This window comes from Cyanistes caeruleus, chromosome 5 (assembly GCF_971803275.1).
Source record: "Cyanistes caeruleus chromosome 5, bCyaCae1.hap1.1, whole genome shotgun sequence".
NCBI classification, from domain to species: domain Eukaryota; kingdom Metazoa; phylum Chordata; class Aves; order Passeriformes; family Paridae; genus Cyanistes; species Cyanistes caeruleus.
This window is the reverse complement of record NC_141705.1, coordinates 23,507,512-23,522,612: the sequence shown is the minus strand read 5'-3', so window position 1 is coordinate 23,522,612 and position 15,101 is coordinate 23,507,512. Positions and strand designations below refer to the sequence as shown.

At 40.2% G+C, this 15,101-nt stretch overlaps 1 protein-coding gene across 47 annotated transcripts in view; it reads left to right on the top strand.

Moving 5' to 3' along the window:
* Positions 1 to 15,101, top strand: part of APBB2 (amyloid beta precursor protein binding family B member 2) — a 158,508-nt gene that overhangs the window by 67,627 nt on the left and 75,780 nt on the right. For all 47 annotated transcript variants that reach the window (XM_086891259.1, XM_086891264.1, XM_086891280.1 and 44 more), the window contains one exon: positions 3,634 to 4,434. In XM_086891259.1, coding sequence (XP_086747385.1) covers positions 3,634 to 4,434 — 801 coding nt within the window. The remainder of the gene's footprint in view (positions 1 to 3,633; positions 4,435 to 15,101) is intronic.

Genomic DNA, 15,101 nt, shown 5'->3' with positions numbered 1-15,101 from the left:
GAATTTGCACTACTCTGTGTTAAACACATTATACTGGTAAAAGTATTTTAATCAGTATCTGTAAGACTGTTAAAAGCCTACAGTTGAACCTGGGAACTCTTTTAAAAAATAAGCAAGTTGAAACCCTTAATGAATTGCTGTGACAGATCTACTGAGTTAAGTGCTGTCTTGAAGAACCAACAATTTAACCATGTTATTATTCCCAGTAATGATAATGTTCTAACTAATGTTAGCTTTTCACCAGAGGAGAGTATTTTTTAGTGTTGTACCTGCTTTTACTCGGTTGCAACTTAGCAGTGTTCCCCCACTTAAATTGAGATATATGTATCAACTCAGTGACTCCTGGTCTGGTTGTCCATTTGTGTTTGTTCTTCAGCAGAAGGTAGAGAAATTGAAAATATGGGGTCCTGTGCCAGTAGCATGGTCTCTGCTGGTGGCCAGGCAGCACAAGGAGCTGTCTGAGAGCGGGATGGAGCCTGCCCGGGTCAGTCCTGGATGCAGGAATCTAGGGTTCCTGCATTTTATTGAAGTTTTTAATTAGAAAGTTGGGATGTGCTTCCTCTGGGAAAAATTACGTGTTTCAAGCATCATTGTGTCCTGTACATAGGAGGAGGGACAGGCTATTTCTCTTCTTCCATACACTGTTCTGCTGTGCAATCTTTCTTCAGTGCTCTTAGGCTTTTCCTTGCATTACAATTTTTCTGGCACTTTAGTTCTAGTCTCGTAGCAACTTCTACCCCTGAGATGGAAGATCTGGCCATCTGTACTTCTTCTCTTTTTGCCTTCTTTTCTCTTTTCTCCCTTTTTCTCACATCTGTGTCTGCTTCCAAGAGCAGAGGGAAGCTGGCCATGTGCATCCCAGGGTGTGGCTGGAGCACAGGGTGACATCCTGCGAGCAGGCTCGTGACTCCTGAGAGAGCAGCCTGCTTCACTCTGTGCACTCCTTGTGCTGCTGTTTGCCTGTTCATTGATCTTTGGATCATGATGGTTTGATCAAAAGATCCCCTGAGATGGGGTCAGGAGGGGAGATGGTGTCTAGTGAAAGGTTTGTTTTGACATTTTTCTGTTCAGGGTCATACACCAGCCCAACTTAACACCCAAGTCACAAACACTATGTGGGTCACAAAGACTCCTTGGCTCAGTCATTGAACAATGTGCCAGTGTGCATCAAATCAATGGAGAACCTTTATCAAGCAGATTAGTAAAATGTAATACATTTTGTTGCAATGTTTCCAAGAGCTTATACTTAACAATATTTCTGAGCAATGAAACAATAACAGCAGGGAACAAGCTAAAGATAAGCTGGCAAGCAAATACTTAAGCTTTATCTAGAAAGATTATTTTTTTAAGGAATGTGTTCAGTGACAAAAACAGTGGCAAACATTGCATGAAGTGGCTCATTTGTAACAAAGGAGAAGAATAAATATCATTCTTGTTCCATATTGTGGTAATTGTACTTATGGGTGAAAAACATAAATGCTTGTTTTAATTTGCTGAAGCTTGAAGTAAAATGTAATCTAGTGAAATCCCTGGATACCATGCAACTGCACAAATTCTAAAGGTCAGGCAGAGGAGGGGGTGGGAAATATCCTGCCCTATTACTTTACCTCTTTATGTGACTTTCATGTTGTCAGATTTTGAGTGATTCAGAAAAGAATACAAAGCAGCCACTTGATATGTAGAAGCTGCTTCATGTAAAACATTTTGGTAACATCTGATCGGATGTGACCTTGCTTACATTAGACCTGGCTTGTTTTGAACAAGATCCAGAAAGCTCTGTGTGTGTATATGACATGTTTATCTGAGAAGTAATTTATAATATTCCTTTAAATTTTGTAATAGTTGTGTTTTAAAGCCTCTTGTGTGGCTAAGGTTTATTTTGGATTAGCTGTTACCTAAGATGATGGCTTTTGCACAGCATGTGCAAAATGTGCATGTGTAAAAGATGGTCATCTGTCTTCTAAAGAATTTGCAGTTGGTTTAAGCTGATTGACCAGGGCTTGAGAAATTGGCAAACGTGAAAAATTGTAAAATTTAGTATAAATTCTGTTTTTAACAAGTTTTAGAAATTGTTCTTCAACAGCTGGGTGGGTAATTCAGGGAACAAAGGGTATTATTACTTGATCTGCTTGGTTTCAAATGAACCAGAGTGATGTTTGCAAGTGAGCAGCTTTGACAGCACATCAAAGAGAAGGGAACACTAGAAACTGTGCCTGCATTTAGGTAACAATGTGAAGTGCTCCTTTTCATTCTCTGTATGTATTATGTGTTCTTTTAGAACCCATATATTTCATTTCTTGTTAACCTGTACAGCAGTCAGTTCTGCCATTGCAGCGCAGCTCAGCTGAAATGATCTGTCATCAGCTAGCTCAAATTACAGCTTTTCATTCATGGATAAGCCCCAGATACCTTTTTATGTGCAATATAAGCAGTCAATGATAATTGAGAATTAGGAACAACAGGAAGGGTGTTTCATGTTGTGGCAGATGGGAGTGATTTATTGCTTTCTAATTTAGTTGCCAGGTATCAAACAACTGTGACTACTACAATAAATTGAGGTGTTCATGGAGTACTTGTCCAGGTTAGTGGAAGCCATAAATAGATGGTACAGGAAGAAATTACAGGTTTTTTTAATGAATTTTTTTAAAGGTCAGTATTTTGACAATTTTTAGTAGTTTAAAAATCTGTTCCCTCCATAAACTAAATAGTTTTTCAAAACATGAGCTATGCCCCTGGCTAAGGAAAATCAGAAGCTTGTTTACAAGCAGACAAAAGAACGATATTATTTAGCAGCATCGTATGTGTACTCTGCCCTAGGATGTATGTTTTATCCTTAAGCTTGAACTTTGTGAGCTATAGAAATAGTAAGCCATCTTTGGAACCAGCCCTCTTTTTGAAGTTGATTGAATTCCAGCAGGGTATTTTGTCAAGGGATTTTTTTTTCACTGCCCCTAGGATACAGGGATACAAATACACCTTTGTGAAATAATCTTCTACTTGTCTTCCCTGACCCTCTAAAAAATTCCCTTTTCTAAAAAAATTTAAAAGGAAGGGGAGGGAGGGAAAAGAAAGAAGGACAAATAGCAGAGAAAATGCAGGTGTTAGGAGTAAACAACTGATCAGCCAGTCAGGCTTAGCAATAACAGCACTACCCAAAGATGAAAAAGAAGCAGCATCTGTCTGCAGTCTGCTTAGAAATATTTCAAATTTCTGCTTCCTAGTGATGAGCGCTTGAGGACTTATTTCCCTCCTCATCTGAGACAGAGGTGAAATACTGAAACAGTTATGGTAAGATAGTGAGAGTCCCAGGCATATTGCAAAGGACACCCCTGCTGCTCCAGAGTCAGCCTTCAACCGAATCAGCAATGAAAAATTTTCCCTAAAATTGTCTTGTATAGGGTCAAGCTTTCTGCTTTTTCTCATCTTCATGGTCCTGATGATCTCTGTGCGTTTTTCTGCCTCAGTTCTTCCTTATTTAATAAGATAAGCTTTTTTTCTCTTCTCTTGCCCACTTAGGTTGTTGTAATTTTCCTCCTGTAAAACAATTACCTAAAGTGCTACACGCCTTTACCAGAAGCCCTAGCAAAAGAGTGTATGTAAATGTGTTTCACGACTGTTTCTGTTGCTTTTCAGTCGATTCCGGCGTGGACGCGTTGGCAGTGTTTATGGCAAGCGGCAGCACGACGGACGTTGTGAACCGCAACAGCCCCGCCACCCCGCCCAACACCCTGAACCTGCGCTCCTCTCACAACGAGCTCCTGAATGCAGAAATCAGGCACACAGAGACCAAGAACAGCACTCCTCCGAAATGCAGGAAAAAGTATGCTCTGACTAACATTCAGACAGCCATGGGGCTTTCTGATCCAGCAGCTCAGCCCCTTCTGGGGAACGGCTCTGCCAATATAAAGCTGGTGAAGAATGGAGAAAACCAGCTCAGGAAAGCTGCCGAGCAGGGACAGCAGGATCCCAACAAAAACCTCGGTACTACTGCAGGCGTAAATGTAACTTCTGAGAAGTTTGAAAGCAATGAGCCGATCCCACAGGATTCCTCTGGCTGTGAAATATTACCCTCGCAGCCAAGGAGGACCAAGAGCTTCCTGAATTACTATGCGGATCTAGAGACATCAGCTCGAGATCTGGAGCAGGGTTTTGTTGCGATGGAAGATAAGTCTGCACAAAGCAACAGCCAGGCTTCTACCGTTATTGTCAATGGGGAAATCCTGCCCCGGAAACAAAACAACATGCCGAGCCCAGAGGATGGCCAGGTTGCCACAGTGTCATCCAGTCCTGAGACAAAGAAAGATCACCCAAAAACTGGGGCTAAAACAGACTGTGCCCTCCACAGGATTCAAAACCTGGCCCCAAGTGATGAGGACTCCAGCTGGACTACCCTGTCCCAGGACAGCGCCTCGCCGAGCTCGCCTGATGAAACAGGTACACAAGCAAAGGCTCCTCACAGCCACTGTTTTAGAAAGGGATTGCTTAGCTTTTCTCAGCTGATGCCAGGAAGGAGAGAGGTGGTTTAGCAGTTTCAGTGGGGAAGTGGATTGTATGAAAATACAAGCACTGGCCTTGTACACAGCTGCTGGTCTGCTAGGGAATGCTTGGAAGCTTTCTGGTCAATTGTAGCAGCTTTAAGAAAAGCACCAGCAGATGGCCCATACAGGGTCCTAGAAATATGTTAACTGCACCTCTTGCTAGTTTATAAATAATTGTTCTTCAATAATCAGTGGGTGCATGTTGTGAGAGGAACGTGATTGTTGGGTGATACTGAACTACTGATAGCTAACTACACACAATGAAAAAGCTTTTCCGAGCAATGATTTTTCGGTTCAGTGAAGATTTTTACTTTTGTTATGCACAGCTTTGTAAGTATGCCCACTACATCCCAGTCATTTGATAATTGTCCCTCCCTGTGTGCCTACATGGGTAAAGAGAAACCTTCCCAGCTGAAGAGTTGTGCAGGGAGCCCTGGCGATGTCTGTCCTGGTGGTCTGTGGTTTGGGGCATGGACAGGGCTCTTCACTGGATCTAGGGCAGGAGGAGAGCATTGTGTGGGGTCTTCACAGCTCAGTGCTCTCCAACCCTTGCATTTATGTTCCAATAATAGATGTTAGGGCCCAAAGAAAGAAAGATTTATCTAGGGGAAAAAAATATGTACGAAAGTTTTAATCATATGACTTGTGGGAAGTGAAAAAAATTGCCCAGTATTGAGAACAGTTAATACATAAAAGAATGTAGTCCAGCAGGTGCCTGGGTAATTAATAATACTTAGTCCTGAGATTGTATTTAGCACACCAGTTTATGCAGAAATATGATAGAAATATGGTTTTCCTGGGAAGACACTGTTGAAAATAACAATATGCTTCTTTCAGGGCTTCTGAATTGTTTTGTCTTCCTCTTCCCACTCTTAATAATATTACATTATTCAAATCCTGGAAATCTGAATGTTGTTTCGTGAGGTATTTTTGTTATTTTGTTTTCATGTGTTTTCTTTTGGAGTTGTGTAATTCAAAAACCCTGAAAAATTTATTCTTAATTGATTGCACTGGGAATGCATCATTGTTTAGATAAAATCTTCCTGAAGCCTCCTTAGGGCAGGATGCTTCTACGTGTGGTCTAATAAAAAGGTGTTTTCAAGAGCCTTGGCTTTCTCTCTGAGGAGGTCAAAAATAAATACAACTCAATTTAAAGATACAAAACAACTGACTTATTTAAACAAATGGTAATAAACAGATATGATAGAATCCGTTAACAATGAGCATTGACCACCACAAGCGCAGTTATGGTATAAGAAATGTGTTTTGAGGAAACTCTCCTTTCTTCTCCACAGAAATTAGCTCTATGTGCATCTTGATAAGAACTACATTGACCTCAGCTTTCAGATATTTTTTTTAGCACTTTCAGCTATCTAACCTTCTTTTTTAATTTCAGTACTTAAAAAAAAAAGTCTGTGATGATTTTAGAAGCAGAAAAAACCTATAGTCAGCAAAGCAATGGGATGTCATCGAGATCTTAGCACATGCCAAGCCCTAATGGGTTTCCAGGCAGCCTTCCTAGAGACAGGCAGTGCCTTGCCACCAGAGCTGACTGACAGCCAGCACTGCAGGCAGTCCCCCAAACAAGGAAACCTGCCTCTGTTGGCCTCAGGCACTGCATCTCTCCTGGGACTTACTGTATCTATCCAGCTGAATCCTCTGTCGTTTGGAGCGTCTTATGGATAACCAGACACCAGCTCCAGGTGGTTGTAAAACTGCAAATGGACCAGAACTGGGTTCACATCATGGGGAATGCTTCCTCCTTTTCTCTCAAGAAACTTTCCTTAGTTTAGCTTTCAAAGGAAACACATAGTGTGTTATTACACTGTCTACCTATACCTTCTCTCCCTCTCTGTATTCATCAGTTTCACCTGGTTGAGTTTGTATTTATTCATTGTAGGAATCTATGTGGTGCAAGCAGCAGCAAAGCACATGCCCCAGAGCTCAAACCTAGGAGAGAATGAGGGTGATGTGTTCTGTTTGTGGCTTGCTTTTTTTGTTTGGTTGTTTTTGTTTTGTTTTGTTTTTTGTTAAGAAGCTCCCTAGTAGGTGGACACATTTCTTAATCTTTGTATCACCTGAAAAACAATTTCACTGGAAAGTGATTCTGCCACAGTAAAGTGCAGTGCTATGTGTTATAATCTCTAATGAATTAGAAATGAGAATTCTTCAGAAAATAAAAAGAATTCTCTTTGCCTCCAAACCAACAAGAAAACTGGAATGTGCTTTTGCTTTCTGTTTTAATTTAAGTAAAACCCCCTCCTTCTGGAACCAGGAATAACCCCATAATTAGGAAAGTCCCTGAGATATGGGCCACATGATGCTAGAGAGCTGCAGATGTTTCTTGCTCTGTGCCAGCTGCCCTTCTTGCTCTCTTTGGGGTTGTGGGAGGATGTGCAGGGGCAGCAGCCTCCTCAAGCTCTCCTGTCTCTCAGCCTTTGGGTCACATGCCTTGTTTCTCCCTAGTTGATATCAAAGAGGTATTAAAACCACGAGTGTCCTCTTTTTCAGGAGTGCTGCTGTGTGCAATTGCATTATACCAAATGCATCTCTGCTGCTGGTCTCCAAGCAGATACAAGAGGGCAGTTTAATAGCTGGCTACAAATAAATGAGTTCAATCCACAGCTGCAGAAATGGCAGCTGTGAGACTGGCCCTTGGGGATCAGGAGTGGTCTGAAATAACAGCACGTCTGGGGATACAATAAAAATTACAGTAAATCATGAACTAGTCAGAAAGACTTATTGCAGCGGTCAGTTCTGCCTCTGATTTTAACCAGCATCTTTGGCCAAATTAAAATGGATGTCCTCTTAAAAGCACAATTCTTCCTTTGCAGTACCTATCTGATACAGACAATAAGTCTGTTACTTGCTCAGAACATGTTTTCTGTGTTCCTGAGTGGGGAAGAAGATTTATGTACTAAAAATAGATTCAATTACATTGTGGATTAACACAAGTCCTATAAAACTAGAGAGAGAACCACCTATACAGTTGTAGGGCTCTAAGTAAACACCCAATTTTCAGATTTTTAGGAATAAGAGTCTGGTTCACACCTGCTGTGCATCCTAAAGGCTGAAAACTTTTAATATTGGCTGTTACATATATATATTTTTTTAATCCTGCATGTTCCTGATAATCATGTCTCAAGGATAGTGTCTGTCTTATAGTGTCAGGCTTGACCGTTTGTTGACTGCTTATGAAATAAGAAAAGTGACTATTGCTCTGTATCCCCAGTGTGTGTGTAGGTAACATTCTGCATGTGAAATTACTAACTGCACATTTGTCTCTTATTTAGCTATATCCTTATAAAAAGATTTTAGGGTCAGTTTATTAGTTTTAGAAATAAAACTACAAGGGCAGCCATGGTTACACAATGTTCATGATATGAGGGTTTACTGGTAGAAGACTATAAAATAAATTGGACTTGATAGTATATTGAACTTGAAAGATGATCCTCTCAAGCACACATTACCACTTTCAGTTGCACAGGGAGGCTGCTTGCTGTGTTTAGGCAGTCAGGTTGGTTTTATTCTGTGATTCTCAGTGGAGCTACCTAAATCCCTATCTTGGATGCTTTAGTGCTCTGACTTGAAATCTAAAGATTCCACAATTAAGAGTGAAAATCAGCACCCAGATTCCACAATTAAGAGTAATAATCAGCACCCTTTTGAATTGAAATAGATAACAGAAATGGGTATGTAAAAGTGAATTAGCTTGCTTAAATTGAAAAATGGGAGAATAGATGCTCTATATAGCAATGATTAACATCCTCTTCCAAATTCTGTTTGCAGTTACCAAAATTTGGGACTATAGAAGAGGTTTTCCAGAAGGTATTGTGTGGTCTTAGTTACAGTTTCATACTTAACTGGTATCAAAAAGATAATGATTTTTTAGTTCATCAGAGCCATTCAACTTCCTCCCTAGAGTGAGCTTGGTTCAGCTGCCCACCTGGTGTCCCATGAGATGTCTGGTGGTATCCAAAACAGGCAGCAGAGAAGAGGCAAGAGCTAGGACTTGAATTCGGAGAAACAATCACAGGCTGAGCAGGATGCACATTAGGTAACACAGCTGAATTAACCAGCTGAATAGAATCTGAAACACCTGCCTTATAATGCAGAAATGAAATTTCTTTGTTTTACTATGTCTGTCTTTGTTTTAAAAATAGCTCCGTGTTTAATCTCTGCTATATTGTTCCCAAAGGGTTGAGGATGGTTTGTCATACAGCTCTCTCCTAGCCTGACATCTCTCCCTGGGTGCCCTGGGACTGGGGGAGATTGAGTTTGAAGACACTTGCCCTGTGCTGGCTGTGCTTTGACTACTAATGCACTGATGTGGCTAGCTCAGTCCTTTGGCTACAAATAGTGTCAAATGTGGCCCGGTCCTGGCACAGCTTCATTGATTTGACCTTACTCCAGCTGAACTTTTGCCACTTGATGGGAGTCTAACAAATTGGGTTGTTTTTCCCTTAATATTTCATTTCTTGTTTGGTGGTTGTCTTTTCAGGACACTTCCCAACTGCTACCTTAGTAAAGCACGTAATTCCTAATACAGAAAATATCATAGTGCTGCTTTGTATAAGTGCAATACTTATTTTGAGCATGTTAAAAATGAATATTTTTCTATTCAGTAAAATGAGTAGTTGTGGGATAAACAAATGCCTGCACGTATAGCTGTATGGGAAAGTAGAAGGTGGCAATGGGGAGCAGAGGTGGTGCTGAGACAACACAGGGAAGTACATGCCAGTGTCATGCTACTGCCTGAGTAATTCACAAGATGCCCAGAGCACTCTACGTTTCCTTTAACTCCACAATGCACTCTATGTGAATGTGTAATGTTAAGAGACATTAGGACTTGCTTTTTGTGCGCTCAAGCAAAGTGGAAAACTCTCCTAAGCATCTATAGGGCAGACTCAAGTTTCAGATGTGGTAAATAACTTTATCATGTCAGGTACTTAACTTGACAAACTATTTTTGGAAACTTTCCAAGCTTGTGTAGTTTAGGGATAGAAGTGTGCAATTCTGGATGCTGTGTGTACTCTCTGAGGTCTCCTCTGCCTAGGATTGTCAGACACAGGACCAAGCAAAGAGGAAGGGAAAACAAACCACAAGAAAGAGAAAACAGAGAAGGCAATGGGGAAAAGTCAGGATCCTGATTTCAGACAGTTGATAATGCAGGAAGTTGCACAGAGGAAAAGCCACAATAAGCTCATACCAGACGAACCACCTCTCCTTAAAAAAAAAAAAAAAGAAAGAAACTTTCCAGTTCATAAAGCTGTTCAAGTAATAAAAAATTATGGCTGAAATCGATCCAGTAAACCTCTTCCTCAGCACTTCTGAATGCTGCATAGAAGTCAGGCCAAACTTCAATCCACCTGATTGATGCTTTGAAATGGGTATAGATATCTCTGGGGAAGAGAAGGAACAGTATTACCTTTGGGAGGATGCTTTATGTGCAGACCTCTGTTAAGGCAAGCTGAGAACAAGGCTATATTCTTCCAGATGGGGTCTGTGTGCTCTGAAGCTCCTTGGAGCCTGTTTGGGTGCTTGTTTGTTATCTTCTAGGCTCCTGTGTATCAGCTGCAGGAGGTGTGGGAGAGGAATGGTATTGCCACTGAGCAGAATGAGCCTCTAGTCTTTGCAGTGGCCCTTGAGCTCTTGGAGGGCCTTGCACTTGCTGGGGTAGCAGTGATTCACCAGGTGTACAAGCTGGGCATGGCCAGCACAGCTTGGGAAGTTTACTGCTCATAAGATATTCCTGCCTCTTTGCACTCTGCAGAGTGGAAATGTAAAGCCTGGGCTGCTCCTGTGAGCACCTGCTGTGATGCCAGTGTCGAGCCCAACAGTGGTGAACTGGTCACCCCACTGCTCTCAGAGGAGAAGGCTGATGGGGGAACAAGTGGGTTGTGAAGTGGGGGAGATGGGCTGTTAGATGGAACATGACCTGGAGGAGGGACTCACTGGAGGGGGAAGCAAAAGGAGAGTAAATAATATGCAACTGTGGAGATAAATAAGGACTTGGCACCAACTGGGAGAGGTGGAAGCAAGCAGGGATGTTTTTAGATAGTAGGTTAGGCAAGAAAGACCAGCGCAAAGGCAATGACAGTAAATCAGATGGACTAAGTTTGACAGCAGAAGTGAGTATTGGGGATTTTGTTTGTTCTGGGATGTTATGTCAGGACAGAAGTCCTGAAAACTTAACACAAAAATAGGGAGCTCTGAGTTATTTAATACTGAAGTACTGCTAAGACAAAGTTCAGGCCCCTGTGAGAGGAGATGTCTGTACAGTGACTGTAGAGAGACTTAAATCCTCCTCAAGTTCCTGCCCTATTATGTTTGCACCTGGAGGTATTTCTTTTAATCTCCTCTAGTTAGTGGCTCCTTTAGACCCCAGTCTCTCGGTGCATTGGTTCCTTATGTGCTGAATTCTCACATAGGTCAAGCATTAGGTGATTGAAGTCTAATTTGGCTTTAATTAACAACATGGGATTGGCTGAAGTGGGTTGTGGGTCCCTTGAGTCACAATGGTGCTGTTCCAAGTTATGGTATTGCACATACAGAACTTTCTGGATATACAGAAACCTACAGCATGTAGCACCAAGACATGGAATCGGTGGTGCTGCAGACAGCCTTGGGTTTGTTGCTGTTGCATCAGGAGAATGGGGGTAGATCAGAGCAGTACTGAGCATCTCCACGGGCCAGAGGAGGTGCTGTGTGATATGACTTGGCATGCAGAGACCTTGCTCTGAACTCAGTCCTGCTTGAGAGTGGATGTCTGGTCCCTGCCTTAAGGGACACGAAGCCTTTTCAGAGCAATCCCATAAAAGCACATATATTTGCCGTTAGGACTTGATTGCTTCATTCTGAGAGCCCCTGGGTACTCAGGATGAGGCTGTAAATGTCCAATGTCTGGATGCCACAGAGCTCAAGATAATGACATCAAATAGGATCCTTGTAGTGTCTGGATCTGGTTTTGTAAAGCCCAGCAGTATGTTTCCTTCAGCTTGCACAGTAGGTTTGTCCTTGATACTTTAGTGATGAGAAGTCATTGGGGAGAGAACAACTCCAAATATAAAGCATATATTTTTGCGTCCTGCTTATAGTGTCTCTGGGGCATTTCAATCCATTTTTATATGGTGTTGTGTTACAGGGATTATTTTTTAACTTCTTTTTGTTATTTTGATTATTTTATATGTACATAATTTGATACACTGATTTATTACATAGTGAGACTAGTTCAAGGCTTTTGCTTGAAAATCATTCTCAGAACTCTTCATTAAACTGTTTCTTAATAAAACTATTTCATCCTAAACAATAACACAATTTAACTTAGTGCATTTTTCCTGGTTTTTAATTACTTTTGGATTGAGATTCTACAGAGGTCAATATAAATTTTTAACACTGTATCAGTTATTAACTCAGACATCATTGCAGGGCACTGAGGAAGAAGTAGCACTGTCATAGTCCGCAAGTCAGAGCTTTAACTTTGTAGAGCACACTTTTTGTTTGCATGTAACTGATAAAATACTCTAAATCAAAGATTATGGCTTTTACTTCTTGGAAGTGGATTTTGGAACTTCTCTTAAAGTTTTTAGTAGGAGCAAAGGGCCCATCCTTCCTCTCCTACTCAACAAGGAAGCCAAAAAGCACAACTCAGATTGGCCAAATTAATTTTTAAATTAGAATACATTCCCATTCAGACCTTAATTTAATTTTACTTGTACTCTGTAAGAAAGAAACAGTCAAGTTATCCTGGCCATTTTGGCTGACATGATTCTTGGCTTTGCTTAAATTATTGATTATAGCAAGGGGAGGGACTTTGCAATGAGAACAGTGCTCTCACTAATAGAAGCCTTCCTCTAAATCAATTTCTACCATTTCTGCTATGCACCTTCAGGGAGTCGGAGGTTTACAGCCTTAAGAAGAATTTTGTCTTCGAAGAGTGGATCTTTGCTTTATATTTTTTAAACTTTTCATGTTTATACAGGCAACTGAAGAGAAATAAATCGACATAAATATATTTCCAGGGGGTGACCTGCAGGATGAGGGGCTGTTCTGGTTCAAAGTTGAACTGATTAAATCTTGATTTGATTGTCATCTAAAAGCTTTTGGGCTGAAGGTACTGTTTCAAAAGCTTGTCTCCTAAGCAGAGTCAGTCAGAAAATGCATCAATGTCTTGCAAACTGGAATGAATTCAGTGGAGAATGCAGTATATGCACACACTGCTGAAATCCATGTATAGCCATCTCTCTTATTTTTTCTTGGCTTATTAGAAAATGCAGTCATTTATTTGGTCAACATAGGGTGTTTCCTCTGTTACATTTACTGGCAGTTGAATGGGGATGGCTTCTCTTCCCTCCCATCCGAAGTACAGCTCCTCATTCAACTGATTAAGTAAGTATTTAAACACAGCAGTGTATTTTCTCATATTTGAGTTGGAGATGCTACACAGAAGGAGAATATGAAGCTGTTGGAATATATATATACCAAACTTAAAGGATGCTGGTAACAGATCAGTACGTGCTGAACTATACAGGAGCATCTAGTAACTGTAAGTAACACTTCTGTTCCACTTTTTCATAGCATTGGCTGACAATGTCACTTAGGCCTGATACTGAATGCAATTATTTTATCTGTTAATAAATATTCTGTTCAGTGGAAGATCAGCTGGTATCTGACAGGTTAGGTTGCAACAGTATCTTCCTGAATGCTCATTATTTCAATAGTGAATTGACAAGTAATGTTTTATACTTGTGATTCATAGAGCTTGAAATCTGAAATTTGATAGATCTAAAATACATTAAAAACCAGACTTCTGATTTCTCCTTTACATGTGACAAATTCTTCCCCTGTAATTTTCTTGTAGTCAAAGGGAAGAAAAAAATTATCTCTAAGCAGTGCAATAGTGGTACCCCTAGTCATTCCCTAAAGTTCAAGGAAAAGTAACCTTTTTTGTACTGAAAGTATTTTGCAATACTGAATGTGGGTTTGGGGATTAGAAGGATGAGGCAGTTTATAATCAGAATTGAACTGGGAGCTGTCAAAGAATGTTGACTAATATCTTAGATATTTTTTTTGTCCATCTTGCCAGCTCTAAATAAATCAATTTGTTGAGGTAGAAAAAGGATGTCTGGCTGGAAAGCTGATTCACACAAAACCTTTACACAACTTTTTCTCTTCATTACAGCAATTAAATAGCACAACTGTATTTTCTCCTTACAGAAACAAAGTAATAGTAAGAAACAGTTTAGTTTGGCTTTTGTAAAATTATTTGAAATTTGGTTCATGTTTTTCTTTTGTGGGTAAGCTAGCATTGTTTGTCATACTCCAGCTGTAGCAGAATTTCAAGATAACATTTGTTGTTAAACTCAAATTACCTTCCTTTTCTTTTGTGCTTAACTAAAACAAAATAATGAGTCTCCATTTTTTGCCCTTGGAGGCTGTCAGCAGATCAACTAAGGAACTTTCAAATCTCCTGGCTACGTTAATTTCCTTTGGTTAATTGTGCTGGAACATAACCAATGCTTTTTTTAACAAAGATATCTGAAAGGTAGGAAGATGATGTCACAATAATAGAGATTTCAGGGCTAAGCTTCCACTGGCATGAAAGAGGAAATTTATTTAATTTTTCTTATAGGATTGGGTTTTTTCCCTCTAAAATTGGTGTGTTAGGCTTTGTAAAATTATATTGCCTATGTGTATTCAGGGTAGGTATAGGAAATAAAACTTCTATGCAACATCAAAATTAATGTATGATTATTGGCAGAAGATTTATTTTCTGTAGTTCTTTTGATTTCATGTCACAGGTGAATTCTCTCTTTCAGAACTATACTCCAGATTTCAGCACTTTGAATATAGCAAGCTCCTATTACCTAAGATTTTCTAATCCTACAATGACTTCACAGGGAAAATGCGGCATTTTAAGAGAGGCTGCCTTAGGAATAGAGTGACAATGGAAGTTTGCCCATTCTCTGTTCCTCCCAGTAGCTTCTGACCACATCCACTTTAAATTTCAATAAGTTTTTCCAGAAAATAGTGGGACATGGTCCAGTGTACTCAACACTTCCAGAGGAAATCACCTGTTTTTTTGGTGGATAAGTGTCTCTGACTTGAGGGAGACTTGTTAATCTGGGACTTAAGCTTCAACTGTTCTGAAATAAAACCAATTGACTAGTGACTCTGCTTAGTTGTGGTTTTCCAGGAATGATAGAGAAGGGTGGATTTTCTCTCTGCCAGAGGTAAGTGGAGATGTTATCTATGTGCTCTATCAATGTTTGAGGTTCACTACTTCCAGATTTTGTTAATGTCAGTGTAATAACTGTAGGAGAGTATTAAAAATAAAAATAAAAAAACACAGGCAAAATGTACTGATTTAAAAGTTGCATTTGCTGCAGACCACACTTGAAAAATACTGTAATAGTAATTACTGGTTGTATTTTAAGTATTCAAGTGTACAGCAGAATACTGTGGGTGGAGGAATACATCTAGTATTCACATAGTAGACCTCATTTGTTTTCCTCTGCAAACCACCCCTGCAGACAGGGCAAATGGACAGATCAAGCACTGGAA